We start from the raw sequence: 15,071 nt of genomic DNA, 5'->3' as shown, positions 1-15,071 counted from the left end.
CTGATAACTGTCGCTGCTCTTGTGAAGGTCGTAGCCCCGCTTCTTCTGTCGGGCACAGAGAGAATGTGCTGTCCCTTTGTAGGGAACACTAAGAGCTGAGGTCTGGGTGCTGTGGAGAGCAGCACTGATGGGGCAGAGGAGGGGAGGGGGCCAGGCATCCCTCTGCCTTGAGGCATGCAGATAAACTGCGTGAAATGCAGAAACACAGAAATGCAGAAAAACAGAAGTGCAGCTGGGGAATAAAATGGCTGAGTCCAATCTAAAAGTGACTGCTTTGTGCTCTTCTGAGGTAAGACCCTGTTCATTCCAGGCCTCCCTTTGGAGCTCTCAGAATCTCTTTACAAGCTGGCTGCAAGTCGTAGCTCCCAGATTTCCCATAGATTTCCTCTATGGATACCAGCAGCCACTGATCCATCTTCTCCCACACTGCCCTTCCACATATCTCTGGAGCTCAGTGTTTTCCAAGTTGCTTTTCAGCACAGAGTAGGTATATAACATCAAGCTCCCCCCACAGCAGCCGCCCCTGCTGCTGTTGGTGTGTGGTGGAAAACAAAAAAGGAAGAAGAGAAAGAAAGCCCTGGCGTGAGGTGCCTTTGTTTGGGGCAAGTTATGCGTGAAATCTTTTTGTCCTTTCAGGGGAAGACAAAAGTTATGGTTGATTTTGGGAAGAGAGCAAAGGCAAACCCCAGAGGAGGAGGTGCTGTGGTGAATGAGCAGAGAGGGAGAGATGGGGGCAGTGGGGTGGGAGTCAGCACTACAGATGTGCTGGTATCTTTTTCCTTTTCCTTTTCCTTTTCCTTTTCCTTTTCCTTTTCCTTTTCCTTTTCCTTTTCCTTTTCCTTTTCCTTTTCCTTTTCCTTTTCCTTTTCCTTTTCCTTTTCCTTTTCCTTTTCCTTTTCCTTTTCCTTTTCCCTTTCCCTTTTCCTGTTCCTGCTCCTGTTCCTTTCCCTTTTTCTTTTCCTTTTTCTTTTTCTTTTTCTTTTTCTTTTTCTTTTTCTTTTTCTTTTTCTTTTTCTTTTTCTTTTTCTTTTTCTTTTTCTTTTTCTTTTTCTTTTTCTTTTTCTTTTTCTTTTTCTTTTTCTTTTTCTTTTTCTTTTTCTTTTTCTTTTTCTTTTTCTTTTTCTTTTTCTTTTTCTTTTTCTTTTTCTTTTTCTTTTTCTTTTTCTCTCTTTCTCTTTCTCTTTCTCTTTCCCTTTCCCTTTCCCTTTCCCTTTCCCTTTCCCTTTCCCTTTCCCTTTCCCTTTCCCTTTCCCTTTCCCTTTCCCTTTCCCTTTCCCTTTCCCTTTCCCGTTCCCTTTCCCTTTTTCTCTTTTTCCCTTTTTCCCTTTTTTTCCTTTTTTTCCTTTTTTTCCTTTTTTTCCTTTTTCCCCCCCTTTTTCCCTTTTTTCCCTTTTTTCCCTTTTTTCCTTTCCCCTTCCCTTTTCCCTTTCCCTCTCCCAGAGGGGCTAGTGCTGAAGGCATGCACTCCAGCCCCTGCCCAAGTCATTTGTCACTAGCACAGTAAAAAAGCATTCTCCACTCATGTGGGGTTTGATGTGTTTCAGTCATTGCTCACTGCCTCTTCCCCTGCCAGTGGGGACAGCAGTGTGGGGAGGGATGCACAGAGCATGTTCTGCATTCTCAGTTGTGCTGCATACGTGTGTATATACAAACATAGGCACGGATACAGTGAGGAGTGGTCAATACAAGAAATAAAAGCCAGTATGGTGCCACCATTTTAGCTCCCTGGGTTTACAAAAGTCTAGTATGCTTCCTAACATACATGAAATATAAGTTTTTTCCTTGGGCAAAATATGAATGCCACTATTTTACCTGTCTGATCCTGTTTACTTTCAGAAGAGCCATTTGCATTCAGAAGCCACCATGCTACATTGGTATTGATTTAGGCACGCTCAGCCTTTAGTGGGATCTGTGCATGTGGGCATAGGCATGTAATCCAGTGGGAATCCTGAGTCTGGGGGCTGCATAGTGCTGTGTCACAGTTATAGGAGAGCATGTGTCACTGGATCCTGGGGACCCAACAGCTGGCTGACCCAAAGGCTCCCGCATCCTTAAGATGAGGGTAACAGAACCAAACTTGTTGGTTCAGCATCTTGAGCTGAACTGAGCACCTGCTCATTGTAAGAACTGGTTGCTGGTGCATTTTGACTGGCTTTAGCACACTTTATTTGCTTAAAGTGCTGCAAAGTTTTCTCTCCTACAATTAAAAAAAAAAAAAGCAAAAAACAACAAACAAATAATAATAAAAAAAACATATGGACAGCACTGCTTTGTGTACTGGGGTGGTCAAGGATGTCCCCACCGAAACATGGGATGTGGCACGGTGGTGGGCTCACCAATAAAACAGTGAGAGCAGACCAAGGATGGCACCAGTAATTGCCACCTGCTTTTAAGCACATATTGGAAGTGTTTTCTTTTGGCTTTCACAAGCCCTTTCTGCTCTGCAGAGGGCAGGGGAATGGCTCCAGCCCTGGTGACGCCAGCAGCTGCACAGCCAGTGACGCCAGTGCAGTTGGATGCTGCTCTGGGAGGGGATACAAAACAAGAGTTTGCTTTGCTGCACATACTGCCCAGGCACTGACTTTTGCTCTTAAGAAGCAGAACCAGCCTTCTTTGTGATTTTTCTTCTCCTGGACACGATTTCAGTCTCCTAGCAGTAAAAGGCAAGCCCGATAATACGGGACTGGTTTCCCCTAGAGTTCTTCAGGGGGGTGCTTAGAGGATAAAATGGGTCTAAGGAAGCTGAATCCCATGCAAGCAGACAAATAAAAAAATGGTTCAGGGCTGTCGGTTGATGAGCTCCAGCACTGCAGCTCATGGCCCACAGGGAGTCTTCCTTGACCTCCAGGGGACCTGGAGATATGGAGAGACAGATTTCTCTTCTCCCATCACTACACCAGGAATTGAGTTATGGAGAAGGAAATCCCAAGAGTGAGCCACCCTTGGAAGGGGTCCCCTGAAGCCTGTTTACATCTGGAAAAATTCAAGAAGCCAAGATGGAGTGAGGTGGACTGGGGGCAGAGCTGGGGGTGTTTGAATTCCTGCTCTGCAGGGCTTGGAGATGGGGCACACAGGGAGCAGCAGAGCTGGCTACGGTGCAGCTGATGGCACACTTGGCTGCCAGGGCGGTGGTTAAAGATTAAAGCTGGCTCCAGTCTGCAATATTTATCTTGGGAGGAGGGGGGCACCCCACACTGTTTGGTTTGTGGGAAGTGTTGGGAAATGGTGACGCTGGTGCAGTGAGAGCAGGCAGGGCTGGCTGTGTGGGGTCAGTGAGGGTGGGAACACCACGACGAGGGATGCTGCAAGGAGAAACCCAGCAGAGGGCTTCAGGCACAGCCCCTGTCAGCAAGTTGTGGGAACCAACCTCTTCCATGAGCATTTCAGGGGCAAATGCACTGAAAAACTTGTGTGTTCAGAAGTCAGCGACAGGGAGTGTGTCAGCAGCATGGACAGGAGATGATTTTCTGGTTAAATCACGCTGAGCATTATATCCTGCAGTATTTTTTTAAAGATAGTAACAAACTCCTAGCCTTGATCTGGAAACATCCACACAGAGCTCCCATGACAATGAACCCTCCAGGACTGAAGTACGATTTGGTGCTGCAGGAGGAAACACCTGACTGAGAATCTGCATTGTATTTGTGCTCTGTGGAAAACTCCTAAGAGCAATTTTTGCATCAGAACAAATAAAGAAAAAGCTATCCCAAATGAAGAGGTCACGAGGTGCACAGTGCCTGTTAAGCCCAGTGTGGGTCATGGCATCAACAGTGAGAAAAACTGTGCATGCAATGGTTTGTAAAGGTGGCAGGAGTTATGAGCAAACATGTTTGAAACCAGACTGAACAAAGCAATGCAAAATGTACTGTGGAACAGGCACTGAGTTAGCTGTGAGGGAACTAGGTTATGTGGCAGCTAATTACTAGTTTTTGCAGATGCACTTTTATGGAAAATTGCTGGGAACTGGCTTGGAATTTTTAGATGTACAAGCGAGCAATTTAATTATCAGTTTTTATAAGTTTTGAGTTTGGTAAGCCAAAAAATAGCCCCTAGCAAATATTGCCAGACCAGAAACACTGGAACAATAGCTTGATTTGGTAACTGCTTGGGTTCCAATAGTGGTTAGAGGGAGAAGAATCTTGAACAGGAGGTGGTGGGGCTGCTTCCAGCTGGGGCTGTGTAGTGCTGAGCATCAAAAAGCCCACAGAAGAGTTGATATGGGACATGCAGGCTGAGGCAAGCAGTGCATCCTCTCTCAGCCTGCAAACTGGCCACCATGCAGAAAGAGAGTAGAAATGATCGATTGGCTCTGACACAGCAAAATGACAGCTCTAAGGGCTGCCATGGAATCACAGAACCTCAGGGGTTGGAAGAGACCTCTGGAGCTCCACCAGACAAACACTCCCCTTGAGCAGGTTCCCTACAGCAGGTTGCGCACAAGTAAGCATCCAGAAGGGTTTGAATATCTCCAGATAAAGAGACTCTGTGCTTCCCTGCCAGGGTGCTGCAGGTAACGGGAGCGGCTGTGAGATGTTGTTGGGCGTGCATCACTTTAATAAACAACTGCCCTGAGCCAAGCTCTGTGCTGATTTACATGCTGCATGGCTCCCAATATTTTACAGCTGTGCAGAATTTGATCCATCAGATCAAGGTGGTCGCAGGGTACAATGAAATACAGGGAGCAGCAAACAAGACCTTTGGCAACACTTCTGAAGGAGTTTTCCAGTGAAGCCTTTGTTTAATCATAGAATCATAGAATTGCTCAGGTTGGAAAAGACCTTAAAGATCATCGAGTCCAGTCATGACCTTAACTATACTACCCTAACTGTAACAACCCTCTGCTAAATCGTGTCCCTGAGCACCACATCCAAATGGTTTTTAAACACATCCAGGGATGATGACTCAACCACATCCCTGAGGAGCCTATTCTATTAATCATAGAACCATTAAGGTTGAAAAAGACCTCCAAGATCCCCAAGCCCAACCCCAGATCACCCCACCATATCCACTGACTGTGTCCCTAAAAGTCACATCCCCATGGTTATGGAACTCTCTCAGGGATGGGGACTCCACCACCTCTCTGGCCAGCTGTGCCAGTGCTGGACTAGATCCACAGGACAGTGCAATGGACATCACTGAACCAGGGATTCAGTCTTGAATAGAAAAGATCTTGGAGATGTGCACGGCAGGCACGTGGCTGAGACAGCAAACAAGTTCCATTCACTGAGCATCAGGTGCAGGGGACTGGAGAGGATACCAACCTCAATTCTGAGATCAATCTCCACCTCTGGGGGCTGCCCACAGGCTGACCCATTGCATACAGAGCACCAGGGCTGCGCAGAGCTGGGGCCACATCCTGCTGGCATTGAGTGTTCGCGGCACACTACCATGAAGTTTGACTGAGCCTGTTTCCAGCTTCAGTATACCCTGTGCAATATGGAACGCTTCTTGATTAAAATGACAATCTGCTGCTCTGCAGAGTGTGCCTACAGCATGGAAAAACCTTCCAGTTCAGGCCATTAATTACTATTGACAGCGTGTGGTTAAGAAAACGCGAAAGAAAGAAGTGGATGCAGTTGAGTTTTACAGACTTTCAATGCACAATAAAATATTTTATTTAAAAACAATGCATTCAATATCGTGTTTTGGCACGAGTCAATGTTGCAGGCACATTCACACCAAACAATAACATTGCTGAAAGATTCAGAATGAATCATTGCGTTTATTTCTCCACAAATGATGGTCACGATGCGGCACTCCGTTACAACAAGAACCAGGCTCCTTGCTTGCAAATGTGACAACGTATTTACATGCACCACGCACTGTGCAGGCCACATCCACCCCTCTGGGACAAAGCTGGCCCCATTCTGGTTGCCCTGAGGCCAACAGGGACCCGAGGGGAGCAGGGCCAAGCAGTGATTCTGCTCGGGACACATTTCACAGCGTGTGCAGCCTTGCATGCCGTTCACCTGAGACACTACTCTGGCCTTTTATCAACACCAGCCTTTTTAAAAATAAGTAATGCTTTCAGTATGGCCATTAAATAACGAACCCTTTATTACAATTATGGCATTTTTTTTTCTTTTTTTTTCTTTTTTTTTTTTTTAGTATTTATCTTTTTATTGAAAACAACTCCATCAGGCATTGAACTGTATAGCCATTGGAATAAAGACACATTCATTTACAGAAAACCTGCTTTCTAAATGGTTTGTTTTTGCAACCTCCATTCACAGTTAGTCATATTTCACAAATACTTTTTGGTATACTCCACAATTCAAACCGGAAGCCAAAACATCTGTGTTTTTCTTAATGTATCCTACTACCATTCACTGAATAGATGCAAGCAAATAAAGTACCAAACAAGGATGTAAAGAGAAGGAAAGGTAGCACACCTATCCCCATTTTATGTACACCTCCTCTTTCCATTCTCTGCTTGATGGCCCCGTTCCAGCACCACCACCACCATATCCCCACATCCCCATGGTGCCATCACACCACGGCTGCCACCAGGAGCCCTTTGCCCAGAGCTCCTCCTGACTTTGTAAACTGAAAGGTTCTGTACTTGCAAGTATTGATCACGCTGCGTTACGTGTGCTTTCATTTAGCTATATTTGTTTGTCTAGACATTCAGCAATAATAGTGAGTATTTTCCCTGAACCATCAGGAATTCATTTAGATAGAGAGCGACGGGAAGGTTTTGGACCAAGCAAAAGGAAAGGAAGAGTCTAGCCAACATGCTAGCAAATGCAGAGGGGATTTGCTGTCCTAAACACCAGGGCTGCATCTGGCAGCTCCTGCAGCAGAGAGCCAGGCTGCTGGGCAGGAGCACGCTTTCTTATTTAAGACAAACACTATTTCCTACCCTGAAAAGACACTGATTCAAGGAGCATCTGTTTTTCATTCCTTTTTTTTGTCTGCAACTTTGGGTTCTCATCTCTCTGAGACACAACCCAACCCAACCCACCTCCTCCTGGATGCAGGTGCCAGCACCTCACCTCCAGCAGCACAGTCAGGATGGCTCCTAGGGGCTGAGGGACACCAGGCAAAGCACTGAGACCCCAGCCTGGGGGTCTGCACAGATCACAGCCTGGGAGCGGGGCTTGGGAATGAAGTCTGTCCAGCACAACTGCCCTTCCCCTTCAGACTCCAGAGAAAAGCAGAATTCAAAGAGATCTAAGAAAACAGGCAGAAACAAAGGATGCATATTTTAAAGATGGTTTTCCACATTGCAACAGCTCTGACAAAAAATATTGATACTAAGAAGCAATTTACTTTGGGCTGTATTGTGCCATTGATTTCGGGGCAGAACTCCCCATTAAAATCAATGATTCTGAAATGTTCAATGTGGTTCTAAAAAATCAATGGGGAGTTTTGCTTAAAAATCAATGATATAATATGGCCCTTTGTCAATAATTTTTCTGTGTTCCCATTTCCAAATATTTGCAGCCGTTTCCATGCTTCCTTCTCCACACCCTGCGCTTCTATGCAGCTCAGTGGCGATGGCCATGCCTTGGGACTGGCATTAATCCCTCTGCCCTGGGAGCAGAGCCCCAAGACTGCCCCCACACTCCTCTGCCTTGGGCCTTGCAACACAACAAGATTGGCAGCAATCTACAGGGCTGCCCCATTTGCCCAAGTGAAGGAGGTGGAGCAAAGCCCACGCATGTAAGAGCTTCCCATTCTGGTGTTCTCAACAATGTAGGTGCACTCGGTGGTGCAGCCATGCATGCTGGAGCCCATGCAACTTCACTGATCTCAACAGAGAATCACAGAATCACAGGGGTTGGAAGGAGTCGTAGAATCACAGAATCATAGAATGGTTTGTGTTGGAAGTGACTTTTAATATCACCTAGTTCCAATCCCCTGCTGTAAGCAGAGACACCTCCTACCACACCAGGTTGCTCACAGCCCCATCCAGCCTGGCCTTGAGCGTTTCCAGGGATGGGGCATTCACAACCTCATTGGGCAACCTGTTCCAGTGTCTCACCACCTTCACAGTAAAGAATTTCTTCCTAATATCTAGCCTAAATCTACCGTCCTCCAATCTAAAGCCATTTCCCCTTGTCCTATCACTACCTGCCCTTGCAAAAAGTCCCTCTCCAGCCTTCCCATAGGCCCCTCGATCCAGCTCAATCCCCAAGAAAAATGGCTGTGGACAGCACCACCAGGAGAACACAGATTCACGAGCTAGCCTTCCTAGCCTTATTGAGATTAGGGAGGACGTTTACTTTAAAAAAAAAAAAAAGAAAAAGAAAGAAAGGAAAATTGAAGACCAATCTTGGAGCAATTTTTGGTTTCAGCATGTAATTTTTAATGATTATCTTCCAACACGGGTGCTCTAGAGCAGTCATTTTGAATGGACAGAAGATAAGTGCTGTCAGGACAGACAGACGGACGGACACCCTTACGTCTACACTAAAGTTGTTGTGCCATGTAAACAACACACAGCAGCCAAGCGCCACTCAGAGCCAAAAAACTGTACAGAGTGCATCAGCATCCACATTCAAGCAAATAGAATGATAATTGTCCATATTTCTATAATTTGCTAATAGAGATGATCACTCCCTACATAAAATTGATAGCCCGCCTTTTAACGAAAACACCTGCCATTAAGAAGGGGCCCCATGCTGCATCTCAGACCACGGTTCCTCTGTCCCCATGACTCCCTTCTGCACACAGCCATAAACTGCAAAGCAACCTGGGGCTTAGCCAGCATGCATCTACAGTACAGTTTAACGGCAAATTGCACTGGAAATGATTAATCACTGTACATCATTAACAACTGGCACAGAACCTTCCCTTCCCCGTGCAGTTTCTGCTTTTGGGTGTGTTCCGGCACCCAGGGAACGGTGTCTGGCAGGGATGGGTGCTCCCTGCCCCTGCTCCTCTGCTGCTAGAACACAGATAACGAACTGCAATATTAGTAATAAAGCACATGGCACAGCACTAGCATTGCTGCACAGCGATGTCTCCATGAGGACGTTTGCCACAAGTCATGCTCTGCTGTACGAGCAGTGACGAGCGCAGGCAGTGGGGCAAACCAGAGGTGCCCGAGGTCTCATGTGGGACTGTGCTCTGGGAAGGGAACTTTGCAGCCATCAGCATCCTGAACAGCGTGCCTGAAGGTGTGGGCGCCAGGCTGGAGGTGCCAGAGAGCATCCGAGCCCCTTCGTAGCTCCGATGCCAATGTGAAAGCCAGAAAATAAACAAAACAAAGAAGTACAGGGCATGTTCAAAATGGCTTTAAAAATCTCATATTTACAGGCAGTGCAGAGGGGTGAGGTTTCCCTCCCTGCTGGAATACACCTGATTTGGTCGCGTGCCAGGTGCAGTCACTTATCCCCCAAAGCGTGGGTGCTGTGCACTAAAATGTGCACTGTTAAGGAATTGCCTTTTGCATCATCTTTCCCTGTATAGTCAGTTCTCGGCATCATACAGAATAATATAAAAATGTTAAAATACTTTGAAGCATACTCCTTTTAATAAGAAAAAACAGTTGCTTTACAGACTCCTTTATCCTGAGACAACATGGCCAAGATTTTCAAACACAAGAAACCCTACAATTTGTCCTTTCTGCAACCAGCCTGACCTTCAAAGGTATCTAGAAAGCTCCATCTCCCCAAATGTCTGTTCTTGACCAGAACACGAGACCACCTATTCAGCTGTCTGACCATGAACTTGGTGATGTAAACCAGGACCCTGGAAATCATATCTCTTGCTTTCCACATTCCCACTGTCCTTACTTCCCTCTCAAGGCCGTTTCTCAGAAACTGGGCTGCCCTGACCTCTCTCCATCTCCCCCTACGGCTGGTGGGGGGACATTTTCCTGTACTGGGAATCACTCACGTCCCCGCTGCATACAGCACTGACACACACAGAGGGATGGGGAAGCCAGGTACAAGCCATATTTTGACCTTCTCCATTGTTGGTCTTAAAAAAATGTAAAATTCAGTAAATACGAAATTAAGCAAGCAGTGGAAATGGAGTTCCACACTGAGGAACTTGTAAATGACAATGAGCTGGGGCTCGGGGTGGCTCTACCAATTGGCCACGGCAAATCCATGTATGCTGAGCTACTCACAGCAACATGTACGAGAAAAGCAATGCCTTATGAAAGCAGAGTTCCTAATCCTAATCTGAAAGGAACAATCGAAATAAGATGTTTATAGGCATGTAGTGGGATGCTGAAGTATGAAAAGATTTCAAAATGTATATCATAGCATATATATATAAAAGCAAAATATTTCAGCTTCACTGTGCTGCTGCATGATTAGCATCCACAGAATTTAATAAGTGCTTCTGCATTTTCTGCATTGCTAAATGTGCTAAGACCCTTTGATGAACAGTGGCAAGGGTGATTGAAAAGCATCTGCATACTATGGAAAATATTTTAGGGTGGATTTTTTTTTTTTTTTTTTTTAGAATTGTATCTGAAGAGCATTTAACTCAGATTTGGGCACTTTTTTAGACAATCATTTGGCACTTCAAGATTTAGGTTCTTAGGCACAATGCGACAAGGTCAGTTTGGCCAGTCCTTCACCGTGCATCCTGTAGAGCAGCTGGAACTCTGCAGGCAGCTGGTGGGACTCCTGCCACTTGGTGGTGAACTTGGTTCCTTTCTTGTCATAGTAGTGGTACGGGAGGTCCTCCCTTGTGTTGGGATCAAACCCGAAGGGCCAGAATCCATACAAGTGAATCTCTTCACATATGGCAGAAGCAAGGGTATACATGAGAATACCTGTGCTCAGCCGCTTGGGTGACAAGTGTTTGTTTTTCCAGTATCTGTGAAAAAAAAAACAAAGGCAAATTAGTATAGGATACAAGTAACATCGTGGGCCTGTTGTAAGAAAAAATATGATTACTGCATGGAGACCACCAAAAATGCTACAGCATGGAGAGGATCAGTGTTCACAGCTGATAACTGGAGTAAGGTAAGTACTGCTGTTCGGGTCAGTCTGTAAAGAAGAGAAATGCATCAACATTCTCTTTCAAGGTCTGCTTTGGTTTTTCATCTGGAAAAACAGTGCCTTATCTAGAAAAGCAAATCCCTGGTGATGTGTATTTTCTAAAGAGGTGGCGACATTATCCGTACACGAATTGCAATAGATTTGCCTAGATCACTCTGCAGATGTCTGCTGGCACCCTATTTGCTAGCTGAGAGCAAGTTCTTCTGTAAGTGGTTCTTTTCTTATGTAGAATCTCATTCAACTCCTCCACACTCCTTCTGCCTCTGCGGAAGCCACTGTGGGAACAGTTGAACAGTCCCATGACGGCACAGACCCTGGAGTGCTTACTGAAGCAATGACAGAACTGCGTGGGCTCTGAAAGCAAACAGTGCCAGGTCCTGACTGGCCAGGGAGTGCCTTTCAGTTAAGGCAAGATTAGGAAAATAAAAACCATTGTGTTCACATAGGGAGAAATATGTATTTTGACAAGCTAAATGCGAGAGAAAAATACACACCTGTTAACATGCTGCATTATATTTCCTGGCCAAGCCAACTGGACCTTTAGTTGGCCTCGATGCTCAACAAAGAAGTCAACCAGTGTTCTAGTGACCGTTGCTGATGTGTGGAAGAAGAAAGCAGGGATCCAAAGAATCGCCCCATCAAGCTTTTTTAAGCTCAGAAAGAAGTTGTTGCGATCCTGAATGGTCAAGAGATTGTTGTAATACTTCTCCAGGATGCTGGGATTGAAGGTTGTGAGATTGGTTTTCCTTCCAACATCTTTTTGGAATGCCTCAGTTGGAGCAAAATTGCAGCGAAAAACGAAATCAGACTTATCTATTTCTTGCCCACACTGACTCCCCGTCAGGATTCCACTGTTTCCAACCACGGCACAAACGTTGTAATGTTTATTCAAGATCGGTGACACATCTGGAAGCAGTGATCTGAAGTTATTGCTTATGGAAAAAACATACTTATGGCTGGAATAATCATAATGCATCAGCTGTCCAATCCGAACACTATTCTTGGTCAAAGAAAAATTTTTTATGACATCGACATGCTGAAGGATTTCTTGTCTAAAACAAAATAGAAAAAGAAAAGAAAAAAAAGAAAACATTGAGTTGTATTTTCCCCTTTGTGTTACAGAGATTTGTTTCCAGATAGACTTAAGTTTTCCTTTCTAAAATGTTAGATAGCAGTTTACTGAGCAGTGCAGTGCAATAGAATTAAAATCAATATAAACAGAGAGCAATGAGGGATCTCTCAGTACTGGACCATGGATGTATGGTAATGATGGACATTGTGTTTGCTATGAGATATCTGAAGCAAAACCAAGAAGTCCAGAATATCTCACTGAATTAACAGTAATGTAGCTGATATCTTAAATGCAAATATTCCTTCTGTGTTCATCAGGAAGCTTTTAGTCATGGAACAAGTGACAGTCACTGTCTCCCTTTAGGTAAACATAAGCTCTTAATGTCTTATTAGAGCAAACATGCCGACATTTTTGCAAAGGTTATTCGGAATACTTAAAAAAAAACAAAAAAACAAGCAGAACTAACCTTGCTCAGGAATTTCCCCAGCAGAGCATAAAATTAGAAAACCAATACCACTTTATTTGCTCATGTTTATGGAAAACAACCTTTCTTCCAGCTCACATCCTCTAGTATCTAAGCATTAATGGAGTCCCATTGGGTCCCCTAATTATGGGTTATGGATGACAGACAAATGCAGCAGCAGATCCTGAGGCATTAGCTCATATCAACAGCAGGGTGACACTTAGTTATTTATTAAGGATGAGGTGGTGGTGCCAGGAATGAGTCCATACTGATGAGTGGCCACTGTTGCACCAGCCAGGGCCATCCCAAGGAAAGGATGGTGCAGGCAAGGTACCATCTTATCTTGATGGCTTGCAACTGCTGATGGGCTCCTCAAATGGGACATGTGGGCAGAGACATAATGCACTCTCTAAAATGACAAGCATTCATCAATACAAAACCAAGATGTTGTTGTCCAAGATGACTGTAGTCATCTTAAATGGCTAAAGGATTTCTGTTTCTTTTACAACTTCACTGCTGTATATAAACATACTGCAGTAAAGCCATTAAATAAAAGAGGCTGGGCAGACATCACATCGTAGAGAAGAAAATAAAAATCCATCTTGTTTCACATAAAGCTTTGAGGAAGCTTAAGGAAACATGAAAGTCTTTGCATTGCCACAATGCAATGTGGCCATGAACCTGTGAACAGAAAACAGAAGTCAACGTGCAGTGAAGGCATCTCAGGGGAGCCTGGGCTCTTAGTGGCCCCACTGAAGTGCCTTCTGCCCAATCCACAGCCAGAGTGAAGCTGGAAGCCACATTGTACTTGGTCAGAATTGCTGGACATGTTTTGCCCTCGATACACATAGCACTTCATGGCTGCTACAGTCTGATTCATTTTGAGTTTTAAGCAACCAGCTATTTATCTTGAAGAAATGACAATTTCTCTTGCGCTCTGAGAAACTGGGTCACGTTCCGTTTGGTAAAAGGATGTGTGCTGTAGCTTGGTGTCCTGCTCAGAATTAATCAATTCTTCCAAGATAGCTGTAACCATCTTGGGAAATGCTCTGATTCAGCCTTTGTCTCTCACTGTTGGCAAATTACTCAGAATCCAGAGTATTTAGCAGTCCCTGATTGTATTTTCTCAAATGTTCAGGGGGAGGGGGCAACACTAGGGAAGATGACAGGGGGACAAGTGGGACGAGCTGCACACTCACCTCTGCTGTGCGAACGCTGTCCGGTTGAACACCCACTTGGAGGGCTTCTCTTGTAGCTCTTGGCCCAGCGAATTTGTAATGGGGACGAACGAGGGGTCGAGGAACTTCAGCGCGAATTGGGACCTAAAGGTGTGCGCACAGACTCACATGGACACGGGGACACACAAACACGGACACACACAGGCCGCGCGCCGTCTCCAGCCGAATCCGACCGGCGTCAGCACCACGGACAGCGCCGGCGGAGCCGCGCCGCTCCCCGCGGGCCGGGCTGAGCCGAGCCGGGCCGGGCGGAGCCGAGCCGAACCGGGTTGCGCTGAGCCACGCAGGGCTGAGCCAAGCCGTGACGAGCCGTGCCGTGCCGTGCCCACTCTACAACAGTCCCTAAGCACCGAGGTTCTCACGCCCGGCCCGGGGGTCCCGCGGTCCCGGGGCCGCCCGCTTCCCGCAGGCCGAGTGCTGGGGGCAGCGCGGTGACAGAGAAGCCGTCGCCGGGGCCGCGGGGCCTTCCGGGGGCCTTCCCACCGAGCGCTTTCGGGCTTCCCCAGTGCCAGTCCACGAGAGGGTGGGGGCGGCCCCCTGCCCCCGCGCCGTGCCGGGCCGTGGCGGCCATCCGGAGCCGCGCCCTCACCTGAATCCCGCGTGGAACATGTACATGCGGGGCCCCCCCGGGCCGGCGGCGCGGGGCGCGCCGAAGATGTTGTCCTTCTTGAGCGAGACGTAGCTGATGAGAGAGAGGATCAGCAGTGCGATGCTGAGCATCACCAGCCCCAGCACGCTGGCCACCCGCACCATCTTGCAGCTCCTCATGCCGGGAGGCGGCCCCGCGGCTGGGCGTGTGCGGCGGGGCTGCCGCGGGGATGCATGCGGGGGTGGCGGGCGCGGAGGCGGCGGGGACGGGGACGGGGCCGGCACCGCCGGCAGCCGGCAAGAAAATGGAGGGAGCGGGCGGCGGCGCGCTGAAATGGCAGCCGGCAGCCGCCCCCCCCCCTCTCCGTGTCCCGGCCCCGGCGGCCCAGGCAGCGCCGACGAGCACCCCCCCGACAGGCACGGCGCACGCCCGGCAGCCCCGGGGACGTCCCCCGGTTCGCCTTTCCCTGTCCCAGCTTCCTTCCCAACGGCCTCAGTTTGCAACCCCATGGCGGTCCTGGGGTTCCTCGCAGTGTCCCCAGACAGTCCCAGGGACCCCCCGCAGGCGGGGCTCGGCACCCCATTTATCTCTACATCTCAGCATGATCTGCAGACCTCATCTGGGTTCCCATTCCTTGCTATGGGCTATGAGTGATCAGTGGTGGACGGGTAATGGGTGGTGGGTGATGGCACCTGGGGGCATTACGGTGCCCTCAGCCCCGTGGTGTCCCTGTGGTGGGAGG

General features: G+C 47.3%; 1 protein-coding gene across 1 annotated transcript; it reads right to left on the bottom strand.

Annotated features, from left to right (window-relative positions):
• Positions 1-10,174: 10,174 nt before the first annotated feature.
• ST8SIA3 (ST8 alpha-N-acetyl-neuraminide alpha-2,8-sialyltransferase 3) lies at positions 10,175-14,855 on the bottom strand. The gene is made up of 4 exons (XM_031609222.2): positions 14,330-14,855; positions 13,702-13,824; positions 11,462-12,019; positions 10,175-10,782 (listed from the first exon to the last, which is right to left on the bottom strand). Exons 1-4 carry the CDS (start codon positions 14,836-14,838, stop codon positions 10,500-10,502), a joined length of 1,473 nt encoding a protein of 490 aa, XP_031465082.2. The 5' UTR covers positions 14,839-14,855; the 3' UTR covers positions 10,175-10,499.
• Between the last annotated feature and the right edge of the window lie 216 nt (positions 14,856-15,071).

This window comes from Phasianus colchicus, chromosome Z (assembly GCF_987193195.1).
Source record: "Phasianus colchicus chromosome Z, bPhaCol1.hap1.1, whole genome shotgun sequence".
Taxonomy (NCBI): domain Eukaryota; kingdom Metazoa; phylum Chordata; class Aves; order Galliformes; family Phasianidae; genus Phasianus; species Phasianus colchicus.
This window is presented reverse-complemented; position numbering and strand designations above follow the sequence as displayed.